This window comes from Trachypithecus francoisi, unplaced genomic scaffold (assembly GCF_009764315.1).
Source record: "Trachypithecus francoisi isolate TF-2019V2 unplaced genomic scaffold, Tfra_2.0 Lachesis_group1, whole genome shotgun sequence".
Lineage (NCBI taxonomy): Eukaryota > Metazoa > Chordata > Mammalia > Primates > Cercopithecidae > Trachypithecus > Trachypithecus francoisi.
The window spans coordinates 125662681-125690005 of NW_022681454.1; the positions used below are offsets into that span (position 1 = coordinate 125662681).

General features: G+C 37.0%; 1 protein-coding gene across 5 annotated transcripts in view; it reads right to left on the reverse strand.

The window, feature by feature from the left end:
• SCLT1 (sodium channel and clathrin linker 1) overlaps positions 1 to 27325 on the reverse strand; it is a 217097-nt gene that overhangs the window by 10155 nt on the left and 179617 nt on the right. Inside the window, exon 19 of one of the 5 annotated variants that reach the window (XM_033215259.1) lies at positions 4243 to 4270. The exons of the other annotated variants lie outside the window; for them this stretch is intronic. Within the exon in view, the coding sequence (XP_033071150.1) occupies positions 4246 to 4270 (25 nt within the window). The 3' untranslated portion in view covers positions 4243 to 4245. The remainder of the gene's footprint in view (positions 1 to 4242; positions 4271 to 27325) is intronic. 5 annotated transcript variants of the gene reach the window in all.

Below are 27325 nucleotides of genomic sequence, written 5' to 3' on the forward strand. Positions count from 1 at the left end.
GTGTTGAGATTACAGGAGTGAGCCACCACGCCCAGCCCTGAAATCCCCATTTTTACATATGAGAAAATTAAAAGACAGAAATTAAAAAAATAAGTAACATGCCTAGGGTCACATAGCTTGTCAGGTTTTTTGTTTGTTTTTTGAGACAGGGTCTCACTCTGTCACCCAGGCCAGAGTGTAGTGGCATAATCATGGCTCACTGCAGCCTCCACCTCCCAGGCTCAGGTGGTCCTCTTGCCTCAGCCTCCTAAGTAGCTGAGCCTACAGGTGCATGCCATCATGCCCAGCTAGTTGTTTTGTATTTTTTGTAGAGACAGGGTTTTGCCATATTATTGCCCAGGTTGATCTAGAACTCCTGGGCTCAAGCAGTCCTTCCGCCTTGGCCTCCTGAAGTGTTAGGATTACAGGCGTGAGCCAACGCATCTGGCTGCTTGTCAGCTGTAGAGTCAAGATTAAAAAAAACTTGGCCCTTTGATTCCAAAGTCTGTGCTCTTAACCACTGCCCTATACTGCAACATGGAAGGTAAATAATGAAAGTTCGTTGAATAACACACACACACACACACACACGCACGCAGAGAGTATATGTGTGTGTGTATGTGTATTAGGCCTTCTAGGAATATGAAAATTTATATACTTAGAAACCTAACAATTAAATTTTTACTTCAGACTTCTTCCCTAAAAGTCCAGTCTTAAACTCAAACTTAACAAGCCCAGTATCAAGCTTTTTGCATTGTCGCACAATTCTACTTCTCATCCTGCTAATCCGTTTTTATACTGACATCTCTGCCCTAGGTGTCTAGGTTAAAAAGTTTAAAGTCAACTCCTATTTCTCACTTTGTCCTTCTTTTTTGTGTGAGACAGTCTCGCTCTGTCTCCCAGGCTGGAGTGCAGTGGCATGATCTCAGCTCACTGCAACCTCCACCTCCCCCGGTTCAAGTAATTCTCCTCCCCCAGCCTCACCAGTAGCTGAGATTACAGGCACCCACCACCATGCCCAACTAATTTTTGTATTTTTAGTAGAGATGGGGTATCACCATGTTGGCCAGGCTGGTATCAAACCCCTGACTTCAGATGATCCACCCACCTCGGCCTCCGAAAGTGCTGGGATTACAGGCATGAGCCACTGCGCCCAGCTTCTCACTTTGTCTTAAATGCAACGTCTCATTTACCCCGAAAGAGACTCTCTCTTTGATAGGTCTCTTGCATCTATTTTTCATTTCTACCCAGTGTTACCATCCCAATTCAAGTTTTTAGAATTTAATTCTTAGATTTATTGTAATAACAAGCTGCTTGGGTTTCTCAATAGCAAGCGAAACGATACATGTAAAGTACTCTACCACAGGGCATATGAATGCACTCAACCCATACAGTGGGTTTCCCTCTCTAAACCATGTATCTCTAGCATATTTCTCTTTCCAAAACACCACTTTAATAATTTGCTTCCTTGAGCTATACTCTTCAATGGCTCTCAGCTATTGGACAAAATAGTCCAAATTCCTGAGAATTTCATAAGATCCTCCAAAATTTTCTGTAACTTATCTCCAACCTTATCCCCAATAGGAACTTTCCACACTTCAGTTGGGCTCTCACTGTTTCGAAAACAAACTGCATATGTATTACCTCAGGATCAGGTGTATGTCATTTTTTAGATTGTGTTTTCCAGATTTCTCATTACAATTCTTCCCATTCTTTAAGATTGCACCCTTGTCTCCCTTCTTTTCAGGTCTCCTTTCCATTCATTTTAATCCAGACAGTTTTCTTTACACATCAGATCTTTATGATATTAAATACTTATTTTATGTATGAGAGATTTATCAATCCTGTATTAGAATGCTAGTGCTTTACATATATGTATACATATATACATATATGTACACACATATACATACATACATTCTCCTAAATGGAATAGGAACTTTTTTGGTTGTTTTGAGATGGGGTCTCACTCTATTGCCCAGGCTGGAGTGCAGCGGTATAATAATGGTTCACTGCAGCCTTGACCTTCTGGGCTCAAGTGATCCTCCCACCTCAGCCTCCCAAGCAGCTGGGACTACAGGCATGCACCACCATGCCTGGCTAATCTTATGTTTTATAGAGATGATGTTTCATTATGTTGTCCTGGTTGGTCTCAAACTCATGGGCTCAAGACAGCCTCCTACCTCGGCTTCCCAAAGTGCTGGGATTACAGTTGTGAGCCACCGTACACAGCAGAAACTTTTAAAAGAAGGATTATTTTTAGTTTCCACAATATCTACCATACTGCTTTACACATCCAAATGGAGTCATGTATCACTTAATAATGGGAATACATTCTGAGAAATTTATCATTAATTTTATTGTTGTATGAACAACACAGAGTGTACAACACAAACCTAGATGGTAAAGTCTACTACACACCTAGGTAAAATATTAATAGTATAGCCTACTGCTCCTAGGCTCCAAACCTGTACAGCATGTTACTGTACTGAAGACTGTAAACAATTTTAACAGTGTAAGTATTCGTGTATCTACACATAGAAAATGTACAGTAAAATATTGTATAAAAGATAAAAAATGGTACATCTGTATGGGTATTTACCATAGATGGAGCTTGCACGACTGGAAGTTGCTATGGGTGAGTCAGTGAGTGAGTGGAGAGTGAATGGGAAGGCCTAGGACATTATTTTACACTACTGTAGACTTTACAAACACTGTATACTGAGGCTACACTACATTTATAAAAACATATTTTTTCTTCAACACTAAATTAATCTTAGCCTACTGTAACTTTTTACTTTATAAAATTTTTAATTTTTTAACTTTTGACTCTAAACACAAAAGTACAGCTGTGCAAAAATATTTTTTCTCTATATCCTTATTCTTTTGAGTTTTTTGTTAAAAACAAAGACACCAACATACACATTAGATGATGCCTGCACAGGGTCAGGATTATCAGTATCAGTGTCTTCCACCTGTACATCTTGTCCCACTGGAAGGTCTTCAGGAGTAATAACACACATGGCGCCATCAAATCCTTTGATAGCAACGCCTCCCTCTGGAATACATCTCTTGAAGGACTTGCCTAAGGCTGTTTTACAGTTTCCTTAAAAAAAACCTGTAGGAGTATGCTCTTAGATAATAAAAAGTACAGTAGAGTAAACACATAGACCAGTAACATAGCTGTTGATGATCAAGTATCATGTACTATACATAATTGCATATGCTATACTTTTATAAGCTGGCAGTGCAGTCGTTTTGTTTAGCATCGCCATAAACCCCTGAGTAATGCATTGCATGAAGACATTATGACAGCTATGATGTCACTATGCAATAGGAATTTTTCATCTCCTTTATAATCTTACGAGACCACTGTTATATATGTGGTCCATCGTTGACCAAAATGTTATGTGGCCATTACCATATTTGCTGATTTATGGCTAAATTTCCAATTTTCTAAAATTAGAAAAGTTCTAATTTTCTAAATTATAGAAAACATAGCAGTTAGAACATTTTAATCCTTGTTTGCTCAAGATTTACTGAGGAATTTATCAGAAAAACCATATTTTAGATAAAGACTACTGGTATTTATTTAGACTTATTTATAGTCTTCTTTCTCCAAAGAAACTGAAGTGGCTAAGAGAAGCTTATTTTTCATTCAAGCATTTCTTTCAACCTTACAGTTTTCTTCCAAATGAAATTTTAGAAGGTATTAAAGGGTGAAGAGAAAAGTGATTTCACCAACTCTATCCCCTGAGACTTTCCTAGAGCCTTCCTGTCAGTACTTTGTAACTTCTTATTTCTCTGTCAGGATGTTTCACTGCAGGGATAAAGGAAACACCCAGGAGGATGATTCGACTCTTTGTTATCTACAAGACATTTTCCCTTCATTACAGAAAATAATTGAGAGTTCCCTGTATCACGAGTAATTTAGGATAAACATTAAATAAGACTTTCCAGAAAGTTTCACAGTGGTATTACAGTTGAAACACATGCTCAGTAAGACTATATAATCTCTTCCCTGGAAATCTTTAAGAACAGAAACATTCAAGGGGAACATCACACACCGGGGCCTGTTGTGGGGAGCGGGGAGAGGGGAGGGATAGCATTAGGAGATATACCTAATGTAAATGACGAGTTAATGGGTGCAGCACACCAACATGGCACATGTATACATATGTAACAAAACTGCACGTTGTGCACATGTACCCTAGAACTTAAAGTATAAAGAAAAAAAAAAAAAAAGAACAGAAACATTCATACCTATCAGAGAGGATTTAAGAGTAATCTCCTGGAAAACACAGAGATAGAGGAAATTTCATTTTGGTATGACATTTTAAAGAGTATTTTGCACCAAATAATTGAAATAAAACTGTACCCAATTTCTCTATAATTTCTGGCTTATTATAGGGATTAAGGTTCAAGGTGTAATTACTATCTTCCACTAATTTTAAAGTACATATAGAAGAATGAGTAATCTCTTAAAGCATCACTGGGAAGTGCTTAGTTAACAGTCTCATATGTTTTTAGTTCACTTATATAATTCATGTTTATGTGATAGAAAATCCTACTCATCCTTACAAAATATAATTTAGAAATATATTTGCAAAATGTAATTTCTGTGTAAGTAAAAGTTTACTAAATAATTTACAGATGAAGCAATTTATGTTGTAACTATTAAAAAATTAAATGTTTAAATAAACAAAATACTGTAATCAACACTGATATGCTATGTAGATGGCAATGCTTATTTACGAGGAAGGAGGGAATTTGGGAAGAGATAGATAAGAAGTAGTTTCCATTTTGGACAGGTTACATTTGAGATGCTTATTGGTTTTTTTCTAGTAAATGTGTCAAGCAGGTCATTGAATACACAAGTGAAGAGCTCAGAGAGCTGATTAGACCATTGTTGGAAGATCTTTCAGCCCTTGCCTCTCTTCTCCTGAGTGCCCACTGTTTGTTGTTCCCATCTTTATGTCCATGTTGTACCAGTCTTTTAATCAAAATGTTTTCTCAACTAAATCATATTGTTTCCCACTTAAGTCCAATCAATTACAAGAGATGTTAGTAAAGCAAATCTGTGATATCATATAATATTAAGATCTAAAAGGCAAAATAAAGATTTTCTGAAATATTTAATATTTAATATTAGATAAAAACATTTAATCGTAGTATGTGACAAAATATTTAGCAAATGCAAAGACTGTAATCTCAAGTTTTTGTATGGCTTTAAAAGACCTGCCTCCTAAAAAAGAAATTTCATTCCGAAGTCTCTTTCTCATATAGCTAACTAGAAATACCATGGTTTAAGGCAGGCAGGTCAGCTTTAGATATACTAGAGAACTTTGGGTCAGTCTTAGGTTTTCCCTCCCTATTTACACTTTTCCCCTAAGTGATCTTCTCTAGTCCATGACTGTAAACATAACATTACAAAACAAAGCCTGACCTCTCTGAGCTCTTCACTTATGTATTCAACGACCTACTTGACACATTTACTAGAAAAAATAAGCATCTCAAACATAACCTGTCCAAAATGGAAACTACTTCTTATCTATCTCTTCCCAAGTTCCCTCCTTCCTAGTAAACAAGCATTGCCATCTACCTAGCTGCTCAAGTCAAAAGCTTAGGTATCATCTTTGATTCCTCCTTTTTCCCTCACGCCCTATATTTAATTTATCAGTAAGTCCTGTTCTATCTCCCAAATGTATTTCAAAACTGCCGGCTTCTCTCCATCTCCACTGAAGATACCCTATTCTAAGCCACTATCATCTATTGCCAAAACTACTGTAATACTCTAATATCTGGTTTCTCTGATTCCATTTTTGCTCCCTCTCTAGTCTATTTTCCACACAGTAGTTATAAGTGGTCTTTTAAACTCTAAAGATGTTTAAAATTCTCCAGTGATTTCCCGCTGCTGCACTTTAGACTTTTCTTTAACCTTAAAATAGTACTACTTAAACATTCTTTTTTTTTTAACCTTAAAATAGTACTACTTAAACATTCTACTTAAAATAAGTAAAAGTATCTCATTTAAAATAGCCCACTCAATCTGATCCCTGCTGAGGTAGCTCTTCAATATTACAGCATTCTTTCCCCTCACTATACTGACTCACGTGAGTGTGCTCCTTCCTAACATCGGACATTTACACTTGCTGTTCTTCTATCTGCCTGGAATATTTTCCTGACTTTTTGGTATAATTTTTCTCATTTTTCAGACCTCAGTTTAAATGTCACCTTTTTAGACTATGTTTTTTCCTAAAATAGTCTAGCTCTTCTAACTCCTACCTCCATTCCAGTATGTATCACGTGACTCCATTTATTTTCTTCATACCACTTTAAAAATCTAAAATTGTTTATTTGTTGGTTCTGATTGTTATATTGTTGGTTCTTCTCTTACAGCCTCTCCCCACTAGAATGAAAACTCCTAATGAGAAGCTACATTCACAAGGCTTAGAATGTAACTGACAAACAAAAGGTGTTTTTTTTTTTAAGCCTATGCATGTTTTAATTAATTCCACAGAATCAGTTGACTAGTCCATCCAGTAATAACATTTCTAATATCTTACATCTTGCTTTTTCAAAGTTTTTTCTAAGTACTTGTTCTCATATCAGAACTAATGAGATAATTCAGTGATTATATTTTCAAAGCAACCATCAAGTGGTATAATAAATTTGGGAGATTACTAACAGGAAAATCAACGTGTTCTAAAGCTTTATTTATAAAGATCCTTCACAGGAAGCTTATTTTAAAGTTATCTGAAGAATGAACTGAAAGTTACAAAGTAATGGTTGAAATTTCCTCACAACGCTAATGTTAAGTGCTCATCTTAGAAGGAGTCTGGGGAAATTACGAAGTTTACTCATTTAATAAATACTGAAATGAGTGCCTGTTACACGCTACATACTACTGTGCTAGGTGCTAGGGAGACAACGAGGAAACAAGATCTAGTCACTGCCAAAGTGAAAGTTATGGACCACTAGAAATACTGGAAAGCTACTAGGCTTAAAATAGGTAGCAAATGCTATAAAAACTTCATGGTGCTATGATAAGACACATGGAAGAACAGGGGGTTAGAGCTGTCTCTTCAGAGGAAGTAGACTTTTAAGCTGATGTATGAAAGATAAATAGCAGTTAGATGGAAAAAGGCAGAGGAAGGAAAAGAAGAGTGTCACAATCAAACCCATGCATGAAATCCAGGAATTTCACATATCAGGAAAATTTCAAATATCAGGAAAAAAGAAAGGATAATAAATTTAGGAAACAAAAGAAGTTCAGCATGAATGGGATATACAGTGTTACTAGGAGGTGGGGGTGGGAGTGAAAGAGGAACAAACTGGAAATGCAAGGAAATACAGATCATAAAGAACCTCATAAGTCATAACCAGAAATTGGCACTGAAGTATTTTAAGAAGAGAAGTGATATGATTTGATTTGAACATCAGGAAATCTTGCTGACTGCAGCAGGAAAAATAGTAAGGGTATTAATCCGTAGTCAAATTAGAGTGTTAATGTGGCAATCCAGGTGAGCAATGTTGATAGCCTGAATGATAGCAACTGGAGAAAAAGGGACAGATTGAAGAGATATCTAGGAGACTGAATTAGTAACAATGGGGTGTGGGGTATGAGGAGGAGTCCAGGATGGTACCCAGAGTTTTTCTTGAGCAACTGGGTAGACGATACTACCATTCACAGAAATGGGAAATATAGGATGAAATAAAAATGAAAACTTCAGCGAGGGGTGAAATAATGGGCTCAATTTAGACTAAACTCAGTTTGAGGTACCTATATGAAAATATTCAGTAGAGAGTTGGAAATACAGACTATTTCAAAAAGGTCTGCATTAGAGGATGTTTTATAATAATAATTTGTTTGTCTCTATCATAGAAATGAATATCCTAACCCATATTGAAAGAGAGAGTTTCCATACTAATTGCATTTTAATTGTGACTATCACTGGCACATACATTATAATGTGACTATACATTAGCTGAAATGGTATGGTTATGAGAGTATGAGCAAGGTTTTCTCTGTAATGTATCCATCTCTTTGAAAACATCACACATACTTTGAATAAAACTAATAAAAGACATATGAAATAAAACAAAGTTATTTAATTATGGGATAAGAAATTCAAACTTAGGCCAATATCTCAGACACTTTAATTAATTACTATAATTGCTTGGACCATTCTATTATGATTGAGGCACAGTTTAAGGTAAGGATGAGCCATGTAGATTTTGGCTGACACGGCACAAAGGAAAACTCCCTCAATGCATGAAATCCTTTAGTGATGACTGATGATTAAATTGCATAAGGTTCTATTCTATATTACATGAGAGAATTAAAAACAAAAGGTGTGCTATTCATTTCAGTGAAATGATGGATCTGCCAGCTGCAGCAAGCACTTTCCTTGGAACTCTCTTATGACAAATTAGCATAGCATGTGCCAGATGTTTTTTCTTTTTCCTGTTGAATTATGCTATAATATGCTTCAGTTACTTTTAGTAATTATGTATTTTGTAATTTGCTGGTACCTGCAGCTGCCTTTCATCCTGTTAATTAAAAAAAAAAAAAGGAGAAAAAAACAGTTACAGCAGCCAAACATTACAGATATATAGCCAAGGAATTATAATGTTTTACAATGTGAGGAGAATGCCTTAGGCGCAAATACTGTGTAGTTCACTCTATATGTACAGTTTGTTTTGGACAAGCAAATATTACATATTGTATATTCATGTGTTCATTCATTTATTCAATACAGGCACACACATCATGCCTAGATAAAAAAAAATAATTTTTTTAACTTTTGTATTTTCTGTAGGGACAGGGTCTTGCTGTGTTGCAGAGGCTGGTCTCAAACTCCCGACTTCAAGTGATCCTCCCACTTCAGTCTCCCAAATGCTGGGATAACAGGTGTGAGCCACTGCACCCAGCCTCTAAACTTTTTGCATAGTACTTATTATCTGATAATTAACATGTGTATGTTTATTTATTCGATAATTTCTACTTCACTGTCAATAATCTAAACTTAAAAAAAAAAAGAATCTTGTCTTTGCTGTATTCCCATTACTTCAAGAACAGTGCCTGCTCAATAAATATGTGATAAATGAATAATATGTAGACTAGGAATATGTCCGAGGGCTGGCCAAGCACTTTGGGTTTATTGGGGTGGTTGTTCAGTGTGGCTGGTGCATAAAGAACTTGAAGGATGGAGGTAGAAAGGCAGACTGCAGATAAAATATGGCAGAGAAAAGATTGTGAAAAATCTGTAGGCAACAACAAAACAGAAGTCTTTAAGTAGGCAGGGCCAGTATACTTACTTTTTAGTAAAATAACTCTAACAGCAGTATGAAAGATGGAATAGAGTGGGGAAAAATTTGATGGCAGAGAAACCAGAGTGAAGGCGGCCACTTTAGGAGCCATAGTTAAAGATGTGAGGGCCCTGACCAACTGCAGGGACACATATGTCACCACATGCTTATACACACGCAAGTATTTCTGTAGGACAGATTCCTGTACCGGGAACTGCAAAAGGATCTGTACAGTTTAAATTTAGTTAGATTTTGCTACATTATCTTATAAAAAGTATTTGCCAGTTTACATTCCCACCCATACTGTATGACAACTCCTGTTCCCCCTTGTATTTTTAGATGCTGGATGTTAACCATCTTCTACATTTTGCCAATTTACTGGGTAAAATTATTGCTTAAATTTGCATCTCTCTAATGAAAAGTGAGGCTGACCTTGCTTTGACATGTTTTTTTTTTTTTTTAATTTTTATTATTTATTTATTTATTTATTTTATTATACTTTAAGTTCTAGGGTACATGTGCATAACGTGCAGGTTTGTTACATATGTATACTTGTGCCATGTTGGTGTGCTGCACCCATCAACTCGGCTTTGACATGTTTAAAGGAGATTTGCATTGATGCTTTTGTGTGCTTTGTTTGAACCACTGAGTTCACATACTTTGTCCATCTTTCTATTAGGTTGTTAACCTTTTAATGTGGAACTTGATGAATTTTGCATATCAACCCTTTAAAAATTTTTCCAGTATCCCATCTGTCATTTATCTTTGTTTAGTATCTTCATAAAAATTTTAATTTTTATGGTTAGATCGATTAATCACTTTTTCTTTTTTGGATTCTGGATTTTGTGTTTTGATTAGAAAGTCTTCTCTATTCCAAGAGAATAAAAATAATTTTATTTCTTCTAATATACTCCTTTTTATACTTAGCTCTTTAATACATCTGGAATTTATTGTATATATGAAATAAAGAATATTCTAAATGAGTTACTATCTTTCTAACATAATTATTTCACCAATGATTTGAAATGCCACCATTGTCATGACCAAAATTTCTGATTTTACATTTTTTTTTCTTTTTCTGTATTCTGTTCAAATTATCTATCCTTGTGCCAATACTGTTTTATGTATTTTGATATCTGGTAGGGAAAATCTCATTTTTTTCCAACAGAGGTTTGTTGATTTAATATATAAAAATAGTAACAACAGACCAGGTGCGGTGGCTCACGCCTGTAATCCCAGCACTTTGGGAGGCCGAGGCAGGTGAATTTCCTGAGGTCAGGAGTTTGAGACCAGCCTGGCGAACATGGTGAAACTCCATCTCTACTAAAAATCCAAAAAATTAGCTGGGTGTGGTGGCAAGCGCCTGTAACCCCAGGTACTCGGGAGGCTAAGGCAGGAGAATCGCTTGAACCTGGGAGGTGGAGGTTGCAGTGAGCCAAGGTTGTGCCATTGCACTCTAGCCTGGGCAATAAGAATGAAACTCTGTCTCAAAAAAATATAAATACATAAATAAATAAATAGTAACAACAATCTCTCATTTAAGTAAGATTAGTAGATCTATACTGCAGTTATGGATACTATACACTAATAAGTTAACTAGTAAAACAGCTTCTTCTTTGAAGCTCAAAATTCTTTGTGATACATACATTGCAATATAAAGGAGTAGTAGCTGAGCGGGGATAATTATAGATGAATTAATAAGATATTACAAATTAAACTTCAAACCAAAAGATACCATACAGAAACTCAAATTTTTAAAAAGCTTCTGATCCTAAGTTCTCTGATACTAAGATGAAAAATTACCTTCTATGAAAAAATTATTTTATTTATTTTGTGTTACATTTAATTTTGACTGTAGTTACTTATGGATAGATAATTTTAAAAATCACAAGTACTGGTAGTCATATTTAATTGTCAGTTGCCAAAAGGTACAGAAGTTTCCACGGGGAATAAAACAAGTCAAGGGAGGACTACGTATATCATGACTATACTTATATTTGGTTTTGCCTCTAATATTCTCCTAACTGTAGCAAACAGGTGGACAAAAAGCAAGCAAGAAAATAGCCAACTTACAAGAATTCACTTCTTATGAAGTACAGAGGGCAGAGGCAAACAGCCAAGTACTTTCAAGATTCAATGCATACAGTTAATTTAGAGACCAAGGAAGGCTAGCACTTTTTAAAAGCTGTATTTTCAGGGGGAAAGCTTTGATGCTTAATACATCACAATTAACGCACACAGAGAAACAGGATGCTGAGACCTAACCTGAAAAGGCTCATTTTGAAAGCGAATAATAACACTTTTGATAAGAATGCTAGAATACATAAAGTTGTGGTATATACAGAGAAATCATTATAGGGAGAGTCAAATGCATCAAATGAGCCATTTGCTTTTAAAATGTTCTGCAGTTTATTTTGTAATTTATTATTAATAAAAGACCTAATTGGTTCAAGATTTAGACTATACCATTGAATCACTAAAAACAAAACCACTTCTAAGGAGAACAAATGAATTCTTCCCCAGAGATATGGAAGTACCACCTAGCAGTTAGTCTGGTACTTTACTAGTACAACATAGCATATAGCAAACTGCTGATATAACCTGCCCCATGTCAGGGGTACGTTATCACCTTTGTAACGTATTTTTTCATTAAAATTTAAAATAATTTTTTTAACTTAAAAAATTATAAATCTATTATGACTGTCATAGAATTTTATATTATGACCAATAGGTAAGATAGGTGAGTAAAAATACTTCAGTAGATACATTTAATTGATTTCATGCATAATCTTCAGTATTATTTATATCCTCCAAAAAGGAGGGATACAATTCATATATATAAATCTTGCCTAAAATCAACTGCCTTCTAGAACTAGTAATCTTTTTGTGCAAGTAAAAGTAAAGTAAGTACATGAGCTTTTCTCTCCTCCTCTTCCTCCTCCTCCTTCCCCTTCTTCTCTTCCCCCTCCTCCTCCTTCTTCTTTGTATATATATAAATAGAGATGGGGTCTCAATGTGTTGTCCTGTACCAAGACTTGGTTTTTAAGGTTGGGTAGAAAAGGAGGTAAGCTTTGAAACAGAAAGAAAAAAAGATGGCAAAAATTCTAGTGGTATTTACTGGATTTACTGGATTCACATATACCACTGGTCAAGATACAAACTTATATCTTGACTATTTAGGCTAGGCAGGGCTTTGTTAGCAAATGTGATTTGCTGAGCATATCTGGCCAGTGCTAGCAGAAAGTTCAAACGAATTTAAAAGCCAAGATTTCACTTAAGTAGGAAATTTCTTTAGAAGGTTGGTTGGTTTGCTTCAAATTGCTTATTCCATGAATTATTTCTATTTATTTCTCTCAGGGTAGTTAACCATTTCATGTTGCCACATTCGGCATTCTGTTTTTAAAAACAATTCTTTGTATTTAACTGAACATCTAACAAGGAGGCACTACAGCAAAACAAAAATAAAATCTAGGGACAAATGAAGAGTTTGTTCTTACACTGGAGCATTACAGCCGAGTTGACAGGAAACAGAGGCATGGGAAAATAGAACCACAGTGTCGGAAACTGCGGAAGTTCCCTTCTGATTACTTCTCTTTTCTCAGTGAAACTGGAATTGAAGTTACTGACTAAAAGTGATGATGGGGGAGGAGTTGCAAAAAGATATGAGGAGAGAAAAACAGGGTAAAGAGAGTAGAATATATAAAATGATTGTCTTGCAGCACTACAGACTCCTTTTGTGATCATGAATTTAAAGTGAGACAACCCAGAATGGCTGTGTGTTTTTTCCAGCCACCTTGAGCTGAACAGTAAAGGTACAGAGAAGACAACGAGTTAGGTTTAAACAGGGCTGTGGATGGCCAAGGAAGAAGAGAAAGAAGGGCGGGAGAGTGGAGGATGATTATCCCTGCTGACCTCTTCTAAAATGAGGCACTCTCAAAAATACATACAGTGCCTATTGCCTTTTTCTGCATTATTTTTCTCTTTAGCACTTATCATCTATCACATATTTAATTTCTCTTGTTTAATGTTTGTCTCTCCTATTAGAATGAAAGCTCCATGGGGGCAGGGATTTTGGCCTGTTTTGTTCACTGGTATTGTCTTTTAAAAGGTCTGAGTCCTTGCTGGATAACAGCAAAGCAGGTATCAGAGTACTGGTACTCTCCCGCTCCTCACCACTGCCCACAAAGAGAAGTGACTAGCTGGCTTACTACTTAGCAGCTATTTCTAAAGCACTGGGTGATTTGGATATCATTTTGATCTTTAAAACTAGTAATATTGCTGGGCGCGATGGCTCACGCCTGTGATCCCAGCACTTTGGGAGGCTGAGGTGGGTGGATCACAAGATTAGGAGATTGAGACCATCCTGACTAACACGGTGAAACCCTGTCTCTACTAAAAATACAAAAAAATTAGCCAGGCATGGTGGCAGGCACCTGTAGTCCCAGCTACTCTGGAGGCTGAGGCAGGAGAATGGCGTGAACCCAGTAGGTGGAGCTTGCAGTGAGCCGAGATCCCGCCACTATACTCCAGCTTAGGTGACAGAGTGAGACTCCGTCTCAGAAAAGCAAAGCAAAGCAAAACAAAACAAAACAACAACAACAACAACAAAAACCTAGTAATATTATCTCTTATAATAAAAAATCCTCAATGTGATAGAGGTTTCTCTAAAATCTTAAGCAGAGTAATAAAAAAAATAGGAAGTGATGAGAAATGAGATTGGATATACATGTAACAGCCAGATCTAAAAGCTGTTGCAGCAGTCCAGGGATAAACGAAGAGTTTGTAAGAGAGGTAAGAGATGATGGTGATCTGATCTAAGACAGGGGTAGCAGGGATGAAGGCAAATGGATTTGAAAAACATTAAGGAGAAAGAAGAGAAAGAATCAACCATACCTGAAAGCTGACTATGGAGGTGCGCGAAAGGGGATACAGAGAGAGGAACAATCTGTCATTCTATGAACCACATTTAGGTTGTTTTCAAGATCATGGTTATTGGAAACTATAGTTTCTTCTACAGTATCTGAATTTTAGTTAAAATCAATGCCAAAAAGCCCATACAAACAAACAATTTTCAGTATTCAAATGAATGAAGCTATGATGGTGTGATAACAAGTAGCAAGATTGATGAGGTTTTTTGACACAACTCATTCTAGTAAACTCCTTATAAGTTAGTCATATATGGGCTACTCTCCTTGCTCATAATTGGGCACTGTATACTAGAATTCAAGTTGAAAGGATTCCTCTTTGGTGTTGCACTGCTGGCTAGCAAACTCCTTTAAAAATGACATTTCAATAATTCTTAAATTACCTATAAACACTTAAAGAATCATTATCAAGCGCCCAACACCATACTATGGACTGTTATGCTTACACAGATAGTTATGTTCATATACAGATACCCATTCAACAAATACTCTCTGCCAATAATTTCTAGTGGACTGGTGCCTGTGGACACACATGCACAGTTCACCCTGGTCTGTGTTATATGGCCAATGTGTACTTTTCTAGATTTCAGAACAGGAGTTCAAAAAAATTGAATAATCCTAGCTGCAATGTTTTGTGTGATATTTCTCCTCTGGAAGTATGACCATAATTATTAGCAATACTGATTTTTAAAAATTATTTCACCCAATTAATCCTAATGCTTATGTTCAGGACTATGTATTCCTTCATTATCAACAGTCTTCATAACAATTCTTTTTTTTTTTTTTTTTTTTTGAGACGGAGTCTCGCTCTATCTCCCGGGCTGGAGTGCAGTGGCCGGATCTCAGCTCACTGCAAGCTCCGCCTCCCGGGTTTACGCCATTCTCCTGCCTCAGCCTCCCGAGTAGCTGGGACTACAGGCGCCCGCCACCTCGCCCGGCTAGTTTTTTGTAGTTTTTAGTAGAGACGGGGTTTCACCGTGTTCGCCAGGATGGTCTCGATCTCCTGACCTCGTGATCCGCCCGTCTCGGCCTCCCAAAGTGCTGGGATTACAGGCTTGAGCCACCGCGCCCGGCCAACAATTCTTAGAATCAATAGCATTTTCAAGTTTGTAAGATGAGAAACAAGTGTCATTATACAGCAGTGGTACAATTATGAGAATTCAAGTTTCTTAGGTCTGTTAAATACTGGGGGTGCATTATATTATGTTTTAAAAGTTCAAATGCATTTCAAAAAGCTGAAATTCTAACTTTGACCACAAAGGATCAAAATTGGAAGAAGAGTTTGTCCTAGAAAAGAAACAATAATTGATAAAACTCGCTAGCTTTCATTCATTCATTCAAAAAATATGTTCTGGGTATCTACTACTGCTGGACACTCTTTTAAGAGCTAGGGATACACTAAGGAATAAAATAAACTTTATGGAGCTGATAGTCCCATAGGAAAGAGAGAATATTTTAAAACATGTAAAAGAAACAAGTATAAAGCATAATTACTGACAGTGATGAATGCTAGTTTCGAGAAACAAAAATAGGCAATGGGATAGAATAAGTTCTTAGTGGCAAAGCCTTACTCGTCTTGTGTTTCTAGCATTTAGCAGAATGCTTGGAAAAGAATGGTCACTCAGTTGTATGTTATATAAATTAAACTGAGTTTTAAGGGATCTGCTTTTGTTTCTGGATCCATTTGTATACATCTGCAGACCAAAGTATTAGACATTTTAAATTGCAAGTTATAATTCTGAACTTAAAAGAGTGAAAAGATGGACAGCGAAGATACTAATAATACTGCTGAATACTTTTACAGGGGTACTAAAATTCTGAATCAGAGCCGATTTGGATATTTTCAGGCAAGTGTATAAATACGTTAAAGCAAGCATATAAAATATTAGGCCGGGCGCGGTGGCTCAAGCCTGTAATCCCAGCACTTTGGGAGGCCGAGACGGGCGGATCACGAGGTCAGGAGATCGAGACCATCCTGGCTAACACGGTGAAACCCCGTCTCTACTAAAAAAATACAAAAAATTAGCCGGGCGAGATGGCGGGCGCCTGTAGTCCCAGCTACTCGGGAGGCTGAGGCGAGAGAATGGCGTAAACCCGGAGGCGGAGCTTGCAGTGAGCTGAGATCCGGCCACTGCACTCCAGCCTGGGCGACAGAGCGAGACTCCGTCTCAAAAAAAAAAAAAAAAAAAAAAAAATAAATAATAAATAAATAAATAAAATATTAATGAGCTTCTATTACTGCAGAGTTAATATATATCATTTTAATAGTCTACATGTTATTTTTAATGTAAGAATGACATTAAACCAAATTGATTTACTTTTTTTTGTTCTGAAAACAATGGGAAAATCAAATGTAATGAAACCAACAAAGGAGTAGCACTGCCTTTCTCTTAAACTGGACGCAAAATATCTGCCAAGTGGCAGAAGCTTTCTCTGAGTAGATTTACAGTTTCTAATCACCAAAGCATACTGACTGATGAAAAAGCTAGTATGCTAGAAAGTGGGATATTAAGTCTTTACAGGACATCCTCAGCACAGGCAGTCCATCATTAAGGAAGACACATAGTTAAAAATTATGGTACATTTTTTCAAGATGTTTTGAAGATTTCAATCAATGCAACAGACCCTTACTTTTCAGCTACCGTTTCAACACAGTGTAAAAACAAAACAAGGTTAGGCACTTTTGGTCCATTAGAGCAATGTGTCCTTGTATCATAGGCTTAGGATCCTACACTATGAGTTGCCTCAAGGTATAATATAGTTACATGTCTTGACTTATTTCTGACTTGTCAAGACTTAAATGTCTTGACTTAGTTTTGAGACCCTGGCAAAGAGGCTGGTCAGTTTCTATTTTGAGCAGCTGAGTGTACAACTCCAACTACTTCCCTTATTGGGCTCTCACATTCTGGGCCACTACATCTGCCATAATCACTCTAGGGCCAGGAAACAGAAAAAACCAACCAACCAACCAACCAACCAACCAACCAACCCAGAAACAGCCACTATGCCATGGAGCCTACTGAACTTGTTCACATCAGCCAACCTAAAACTTGTTCACCATGGCATCATCTGTTCCTTTCTGTAAAAATCACAATAAAGTGTATGCTCACAGTTACCCCCTTCACCTTCTACCTCATGACTGACCCCAGTGCTTCCCCTGAGTGGTCCTGTGTGATGTGCAGTGTTTGTCCAGAGAACTGTGAGTATAACAAGCTGTAAAACTCTTTCCATTTTCTCTCTCTTGATCTGCATCTGGCCTCACCATCTCATACAAGGTAATATAGTTAAAATATAATGGTACACAACATATTTATTTTAGTCAAGAAATAATACTAAGATCAACTACTGTTTCTTAATTATTATGTATTATATAGGTGCCACATTGGTTTTAATGATCCTGATACTAATTCCCAGCAACAGTTCTGATAATTTATTTTAGAGCCACAGTCCATTTCAATTTCCAGGATGCTGTAATTGATCACAGACATATACAAACCCTGTATGGGACAAAAATTATTGGAAGCCAAGTTTTCGATTACTGTGCTAAGTGAGGTGGGTTAGTTTTAAAGAATATATGTTTGGATCTAGCAAAGGCATATTAAATTATTCAGATTAATCAATTCACTAAAAACTCCACTACAACTCTGTAAAAGCATTAAACACAGGGAAATATAGTGAAAATGTTCCAAGACAATTTCTGAATGAAAGCTTATAATGAGAAAACCTAACAGAATCTTGGAGCACCAAAGCTTCCTCTTTCCAGGATGGCATTTACAATACTCCACACTTGGGATCTGACTCTGTTACCACTAACAGTGGGTATGGTGGAGAGAACCTCTCCATCATTGATCTGGTATCCCAAAAGAGCATCCCTTCAAGGTAAAGGTGAACCATATCTGAATGCATGCCACTTCTCTCAAAGTCACAGGACTATAGGGAAGCTACTTTGGTTATGAACAAAACAGAAGAAAAAATATAATCTTCTGTGGCCACAGACCACAGACACACCTCAAAATTAACAAAGCCCAGAAACCCCACCCTTAGTTGAAGTTCTCAGACTCAGTAGTGCTCTCAGGCACTCAGAAGAGGCAAAGGCAAAGTTTCCATACTATGGAAGCTTTATAACAAAAATTTTCAAGGGCAATTACTAATAAATACAGAAACCAGACAAGATGCTTAGGAACCAAAAGAAACAGATCTGTCTGATAACAGATATTGGAGTGATCAGAAACAAACTTTGAAACTAAGAAACACAATAAAATGATACAGGACATAAAACACAAAATGATCATTTTAAGAAAGAACCAAACTGAACTGATAGAACTGAAAAACTCACCTCAAGAATTTCATAATACAATCAATTACAAGTATTAACAGCAGAATCAACTAACCTGAGGAAAGAATCTCAGAGTCTGAAGACTGGTTTCTCTGAAATAACTCAGATAAAAACAAAGAAAAAACAACAGAGAAGAATGAATAAAGCTTCTGAGAAATACAGGATTATATAAAGAGACCAAATGTATGATCTAGGATCAAAACTCCACATATCAATATTAACCTTGAATGTAAATGGGCTAAATGCTCCAAATTAAAGGACACAGAGTGGTAAGTTGGATGAAGAAGCAAGACCCAACTCTATGTGATCTGCAAGGAACCCATCTCACATGCAAAGATACCCATAGGCTCGAAGTAAAGGAATGGAGAAAAACTAAGCAAATGGAAAACAGAAAAAAGCAGGGATTGCTATTCTAATTTCAGACAAAACAGTCTTTAAACCCACAATGATCAAAAAAGACAAAGAAGAACATTGCATAATGGTAAAAGGTTCAATTCAACAAGAAGACCTAACTATCCTAAATAAATATGCATCCAGCACAGAAGCACCCAGATTCATAAGGTTAATTCTTAGAGACCTACAAAGAGACTTAGATAACCACACAATGATAGTGGGAAACTCCAACATCCCACTGACAATATTAGACAGATGATCAAATCAGAAAACTAACATAGATATTCAGGATCTGCACAGAACATTTTATCAAATTGGCCTAACAGATATTTATAGACCTCTCCACCCAAAACAAACAGAATGTACATTCTTCTCATCTGCACACGGCACATACTCTAAAATTGACCACAATCAGTTATAAAACAACCCTCAGCAAATTAAAAAAAAAAAATCATACTAAACACACTCTTGGACCACAGTGCAAGACCATAAAAATAAAAATCAATACTAAGGAAATTGCTCATAATCATATGATTACATGGAAATTAAAAAACCTGCTCCTGAATGACTTTTTGGGAAACCAAAAAACTAAGGCAGAAACCAAGAAATTATTTGAAACTAATGAGAACAAAGTTACAACATACCAGAATCTTGGGGACACAGCTAAAGTGGTGTTAAGCGGAAGTTATAGGGCTAAACGCCCTAAAAAAATTAGACCTCAAATTAACAACTTAACATCACACCTAGAGGAACTACAGGAACAAGGGCAAATACACCCCAGAGCAAGCAGAAGGCAATAAATAACAACAATCAGAGCTGAATTGAAGGAAAACAGAGATGCAAAAAACCATAGTAAAGATCAACAAATCCAGAAGTTGGTTTTTGAAAGAATAAATAAGATTGATAGACCACCAGCTAGACTAATAAAGTAAAAGAGAGAAGATCCAAATAAATAATCATAATGACAACGGGATATTACTATTAACCCCACAGAAATACAACAAACAAACCAACAAACAAAAACCTCAGACACTACTATGAACATCTCTATGCACATAAACCAGAAAACCTAGAAATGGATAAATTCTTGGAAACATACAACCTTCCAATATTGAACCGGGAAGAAATTGAATCCCTGAACAGACCAACAGATAGTGACTACAGAAAATGAATCAATAATAAAAAGCCTATCAACTAGAAAAATCCCAGGCTCAGAAGGATTCACAGCCAAATTCTACCACATGTATAGAGAAGAGCTGATACCATTCCTACTGAAACTATTCCAAAAAACTGAGGAGAAAGGACTTCTCTTTAACTCCATCTATGAGGCCAGAATCATCCTGGTATCAAAATCTGGCAGACATACAAGAAAAAAAGAAAACTTCAGGTCAATATTCCTGATGATCATAGATGCAAAAATCCTCAACAAATACTAGCAAACTGAATCCAGCAGCACATCAAAAAGATAATCCGCCACAATCAAGTAAGCTTTATTCCTGGGATGCAAGGTTGGTTCAACATACACAAATCAAGAAATGGGATTCACCACATAAACAGAACTGAAAACAAAAACCACATTATCATCTCAAAAGATGCAGAAAACTCTCTGCTCTGTCATCTGGGCTGGAGTGCAGTGGCACAATATCGGCTAAGTGAAACCTTGGCCTCCCAGATTCAAATGATTCTTATGCCTCAGCCTCCCCAATAGCTGGGATTACAGGCACATGCCACCATGCCCAGCTAATTTTTGTATTTTTAGTAGAGATGGGGCTTTGCCATGTTGGCCAGGCTGGTCTTGAAGTCCTAGCCTCAAGTGATCTGCCTGCCTTGGCCTCCTAAAGTGCTGGGTGTGAGCCACTGTGTCCAGTCTAGAAAAGGCTTTTGATAAAATTCAACATCCCCTCATGTTAAAAACCCTCAAAAAACTAGGCATTGAAGGAACATATCTCAAAATTATAAAAGCCGTATATGACAGACCCACAGATAACATCTTAATGAATGGGCAAAAGCTGGAAGCATCCCCCTGAGAACTGGAACAAGACAAGGATGCCCACTCTCACTACTCCTATTCAACATAGTACTGGAATCCTAGGCAGAGCAATGAAGCAAAAGAAAGAGTAAAAGGCATCCAAATAGGAAGAGAGGAAGTCAAACTATCTCTGTTTATGGATGATATAATTCTAGACCTAGAAAACCCATTAGTCTCTGCCCACAAGCTCCTAGATCTGATGTCTTCAGCAAAGTTTCACGATACAATGTTAATGTACCAAAATCCATTGCATTTCTATACATCAGTGACATCTAAGCTGAGACCCAAATCAAGAACACAATCCCATTCACAAGAGCCACAAAATGAATAAAATAGGAATGTAGCTAACCAGGGAGGAGAAAGATCTCTACGAGAATAACAAAATACTGCTCAGAGAAATTGGGGATGATACAAATGAATGAAAAAGCATTCCATGCTATGGATAGGAAGAATCAATATTGTTAAAATGGTCATATTGCCCAAAGCAATTTACAGATTCAACACTATTCCTATCAAACTACCAATGACATTCTTCACAGAATTAGAAAAAAAACCTATTTAACTATTTAAAAATTCATATGGAACCAAAAAAGAGATTGAATAGCCAAGGCAATCCTAAACTCAAAGAACAAAGCGGGAGGCACCATGTTAACAAACTGAAAACTATACTACAAGGCCACAGCAACCAAAACAGCATGGTGCTGGTAAAAAATAAGACGCACAGACCAATGGAACAGAATAGACAGCCCAGAAATAAAGTCACACACCTACAGCCATTTAATCTTTGACAAAGTAGACAAAAACAAGTAATACGGAAAGAACTCCCTATTCAATAGATGGTGCTGACATAACTGGCCATATGTGGAAGACTGAAGGCGGACCCCTAATTCCATATACAAAAATCTTCTTAAGGTTGATTGGAAAATTAAATATAAAATAAAACTACAAAAACCCAGAAAGATAACCTAGGGAATACCATCTGGACATAGGCCCTGGCAAATATTTTATGGCGAAGACTCCAAGAGCAGTTGCAACAAAAATAAAAGTTGACATGTTATTAAACTAAAGAGCTTCTGCACAGCAAAAGAAACTATCAACAAAGTAAACAGACAATCTACAGGACGGAGAGAATATTTGCAAACTATACATGCTATAAAAGTCTAATATCCAGAATCTACAAGATACTTAAACAAATTTGTAAGAAAAAAACAACCTCATTATAAAGTGGGCAAAGGATATGAACAGACACTTTCAAAAGAAGACATATATGTGGCCAACAAGCATGTGAAAAAATGCCCAACATCACTGATCATTATAGAAATGCAAATCAAAACCACAATGAGATACTATCTCACACACATCAGAACTGATATTATTAAAAAGTCAAAAAAATAACAGATGCTGGCAAGGTTGCAGAGAAAAGGGAATGCTTTTCCACTGCTGGTGGAAATAGAAACTAGCTCAGCTACTGTGGAAAGCAGTTTGGAGATTTCTCAAAGAACTTAAAACAGAAGTATACCATTCAACCCAGCATTCCCGTTATTAGGTATATGCCCCAAGGAATATAAATTATTGTTACCACAAAGACACATGCATGTGTAGATTCACTGTGGCACTATTCACAGGAGCAAAGTCACAAAATCAACCTAAATGCCCATCAATGGTAGACGGATTAAAAAAATATGGTATACTTACACCATGGAATACAATGCAGTCATAAAAAAGAATGAGATTATGTCCTTTGTAGCAACATGGATGGAGTTGGAGGCCACAGTCCTAAGTGAACAAACACAGGAACAGAAAAACAAATACTGCATGTTCTCACAAGTGGGAGCTAAATATTGAGTATACATGGACACAAAGAAGGAAACAGCAGACATCTACTTGAGGGTGGAGGGTGGGAGTAGGGAGAGGATCAGAAAACTATCAAGTACTATGTTTATTGTCTGTGTAACAAAATAATAGGTATACCAAACCCTTGTGACATGCAAGTTCCCTATACAACAAACCTGCTCATGTATCCATGAACCTAAAATAATAGTTAACAAACCAACCAACCAACCCTTTAAGAATATACAACAGCAAATTGAACATTAAAAAAGATAATTTGTAAAATAACAGATCAGAAGAGACTGTGTGAATACAGTACAATGAAAAAAAGATGAAAAATAAAGAGGGTGAGAGAGAAAGAAATGCAAAATAAAAGTTTAAAATACCTTTGATCAGAATCTCAGGAGGACAGGAGACAGTGAATCAGGCAAAGGCAATATTTATTTTGGTTTTAAAATCAACCTTATTGGGATATAATTGTGGGAAATAAGGTGCAGCGATTTTGAGTGTAGTTTGGTGAGATCTGACAAAAGCATACACTCATGTAACTACCACAGGAATTAAGATATAGAATAAGCCGGGTGCGGTGGCTCATGCCTGTAATCCCAGCACTTTGGGAGGCTGAGGTGGATGGATCACTTGAGGTCAGGAATTTGAGACCAGCCTGGTCAATACAATGAAACCTCGTCTCTACTAAAAATACAAATATTAGCTGGGCGTGGTGGCACATGCCTGTAGTCCCAGCTACTTGGGAGGCTGTGGCAAAAGAATGGCTTGAACCCATGAGGCGGAGGTTGCAGTGAACCAAGATCGTGCCACTGCACTCCAGCCTGGGTGACAGAGCGAGACTCCATCTCCCTAAAAAGTTCCCTCTTCCCTTTTGCAGTCACTGCCCCACCCCTCAAATCCCAGTCCTACACATCCAAAGCGTTTTATCATTATAAATTAGAATTGCTTTCTCTAGAATTTCACACATATGGGATCATACAGTATGTAGTCTTCTATGTTTGGTTTTTTAATTTTCAATCTCGTTTTTGAGATTCATCCATGTTGTTGTATGTATCGGTGGTTTGTTCCTTTTTATTTCTGAGTGTTTATCCATGCACCTGGTGATGTACATTTGGGTTCTCATTTTCAGCCATTATAAATAAAATATCTATAAATACTTGTGTACAGGTTTTTTGTGTCAATATATTTTGGTTTTATTTTTGGAAACAGTCTTGGTTTGCTGCCCAGGCTGGAGTGCAGTGGCATGATCGGGGTTCACAGCTGCAAATTCCCGGCCTCAGGTGATCCTCCTACCTCAGCCTCCCAAGTAGCTGGGACTTTAGGCATGCACTGCCATGCCTGGTTAATTTTATTATTTTTTATTTTGTAGAGACGAGGTCTCACTATATTGCTCAGGTTGGTCTCTGTGTGGATGTGTTTTCATTTCTCTTGGGTAACATCTGTGAGTAAAACTGCATGTTTGTATGATGAGTATACATTTAACTTTGTAGTAAAATTGTCTATTATTATTGAGTTGAAAGATTAAAAAAACAAGTCCTTTGTCAGATATACTAATTGCAATTTTTTTCTCACAGTCTTTTTTCATTTTCTTAATGGTGGCTTTTGAAAAGCAGACATTTTCTAAATTTTATTTATTTTTATTGTTTATTATTTATTTATATTTAAGACAGACTCTTGCTCTGTGGCCCAGGCTGGAGTGCAGTAGCACAATCTCGGCTCACCACCTCCCAGGCTCAAGCAGTTCTCACTTTTCAGCTTCCTGAGTAGCTGGGATTACAGGGGTGTGCCACCATACCTGGCTAATTTTTCGTAATTTTAGTAGAGATGGGGGTTTCATCTTATTAGCCAGACTGGTTCTGAACTCGTAGCGTCAAGTTGATCTGCCCACCTTGACCTCTAAAAGTGTTGGCATTACAGGCATGAGTCACCGCACCTGGCCAGAAGTTTTTAATTTAATATAGTCCACTTTATCAAATTTTTTGTAATTTATTCTTGTGTCTTGGAAGAAATTTTTGCTTATCATAAGATTTTCTTTTAGATATTTTATTGTTTTCCTTTTTTATGCTTAGGTCTATGATTCATTTCAGGTTATTTTTGTGTATGGTGTGATGTAATGATGTGGCGGGTAAGCTCTGAAATGAACCTCAATGATCCCTACCTTATGAGGTCCTTATGAAGTCTCACCTTTGGGGCTCTACCCAGGGACTCACTTCTAATTGACAGAATATGGTTAACATGATGTGATGTCACTTTCAAGATTAGCTTAAATAAAGATCTTGACCTTTGTTTTACTTTCTCTCTCTCAACTTCCTTCCCTTTCTCCCTCACTCGCTCCCCCACTCTCCTCACTCTGAGGGAAGCAAGCTACAACATTTTAGACCCATGAAGAGATCAACAAGGCAAGGAACTGATGTCTCCTGCCAATGCCAGTGAAGACCTGAGGCCTGCCAACAGCTACAGAGTGAGCTTGGGAGCAGATCCTTTCCTGGTCAAGCTTTGAGATAATGCAGCTTTAGTCAACACATTGACTGTAACTTTATGAGAAACCCTGAGTCAGAGGCATTCTGATTCCAACATGTCTAGATTCCTAATCCTCAAAAACTGTGAGAAAATAAATGTTTGCTGTTTTAAGTCCCTAAATTTTGGAGCAATTTGTTATGCAGTAGCAGATTACTACACAAAGGGTTTTCATCAAGTTTGGAAAAAATCTGGCCATTAGTTCTTTTCTTTTTTTTTTTTTTTTTGGAGCTGGAGTCTCACTCTGTCATCCAGGCTGGAGTGCAGTGGCATGATCTTGGCTCACTGCAACCTCTATCTCCTGCCTCAGCCTCCCAAATAGCTGAGATTACAGGCATGTGCCACCACTCCCGGATAATTTTTGTATTTTTAGTAGAGATGGGGTTTCACCATGTTGGCCAGGCTGGTCTTGAACTCCTGACCTCAGGTGATCCACCTGCCTCGGCCTCCCAAAGCGCTAGGATTACAGGCATGAGCCACTGTGTCTGGCCCATTATTTCTTAAAACACTCCCACACTCCCATCCCTGCCCTCCTGGGACTACAGTTGTATGTATTTTATACTGCTTGCTATCGTCCCTAAGGTTTCTGAGGCTCTCTGTGCATAATTTTTTTTTGGTCTTTTTTTCTCACTATGTTTCATTTTTGGATGGTTTGTTTTGCTCTCTTCAAGTTCTCTGATCTTTTCTTGTGCAGTGTATGATCTGCTGTTAATCCCATTTTGTGAGTTTTAAAATTCTCTAATATTTTTCATCCACAGGTTTCCATTGGTTCCTTTTTTGTATCTTCCATTTCTCTCCTTATCATCTTCATGTGTTCCTTTAAATCACCAAGAATATTTACAATAGCTGGTTTAAAGTTCTCATCTTTTAATACTTTTAATTAATTAAAATTTAAAAATTAATAATTGTATCCCCTCTCATTTCTAGGTGTGTTTCTTTCTTTCTTTTTTTTTTTGTGAGACAGTCTCGCTCTGTTCACCCAGACTGGAGTGCAATGGCGAGATCTCAGCTCACTGCAAGCCCTGCCTCCCAGGTTGACGCCATTCTCCTGCCTCAGCCTCCCAAGTACCTGGGACTACGGGCACCCACAACCTTGCCTGGCTAATTTTTTGTATTTTTAGTAGAGACGGGGTTTCACTGTGGTCTCAATCTCCTGACCTCGTGATCCACCCGCCTCAGCCTCCCAAAGTGCTGGGATTACAGGTGTGAGCCACTGCGCCTGGCCATTTCTGGGTGTGTTTAGATGCACTAGTTTTTGCTTTTCTTTTTTTCTGGTTATGGGTACCATTTTCCTGCTTTTGTTTATCTAGTAATAAAAGTGTTGGATTTGTTCTGGCAGGTAGTTAAGTTACTTGAGGACCAAGTTGTTCCTTTTGAAGCTTGTTTTTAGCTTTATCAAGACAGATTTTCAATTCTTTTTACTCTAGGCTAGTTTAGTTTTAACAATAGGATAAAGCGATCCTGAAATCTTTATTGTACATCTTGGGTGTTCAACAAGGATGTTCCACTCTGGTCAACTGGAACTCTCATGTCTCTTATCACTGCGTAAACTCTTGATGTTTTGTCAGTTCACAGCTCCCAAAGATGTTAGCTTTAATGTTCTAGAAGGAAATACCTGTCAATTTGGAATTCCATCCCAGCAAAAATATCTTTCAAGAATAAACAAAAAGTAAATATATTTTATGAGCAGCAGTTGAGAATTTATCACCAGTAGATCTTTACCAAAGGAACTTCTGAAAGACATAATTCAGACATAAGGAAAGTAGTCCCAGATGGAATGTATGAGAACAGTATTGTTCATATATATTTAGTACTTTGTTCTACATTGCTTCTAGTATCTCATACATTCAGTAATATACAATAAATATATTACTGTTCATATATATTACTTTGTTTTACATTTATTACTGTTCATATATAGTTCATTACAGTAATATATTTTTCACTAAATAGTAATTAACCTGACAACAATAATATATAAGCTGGGTAAGAGAA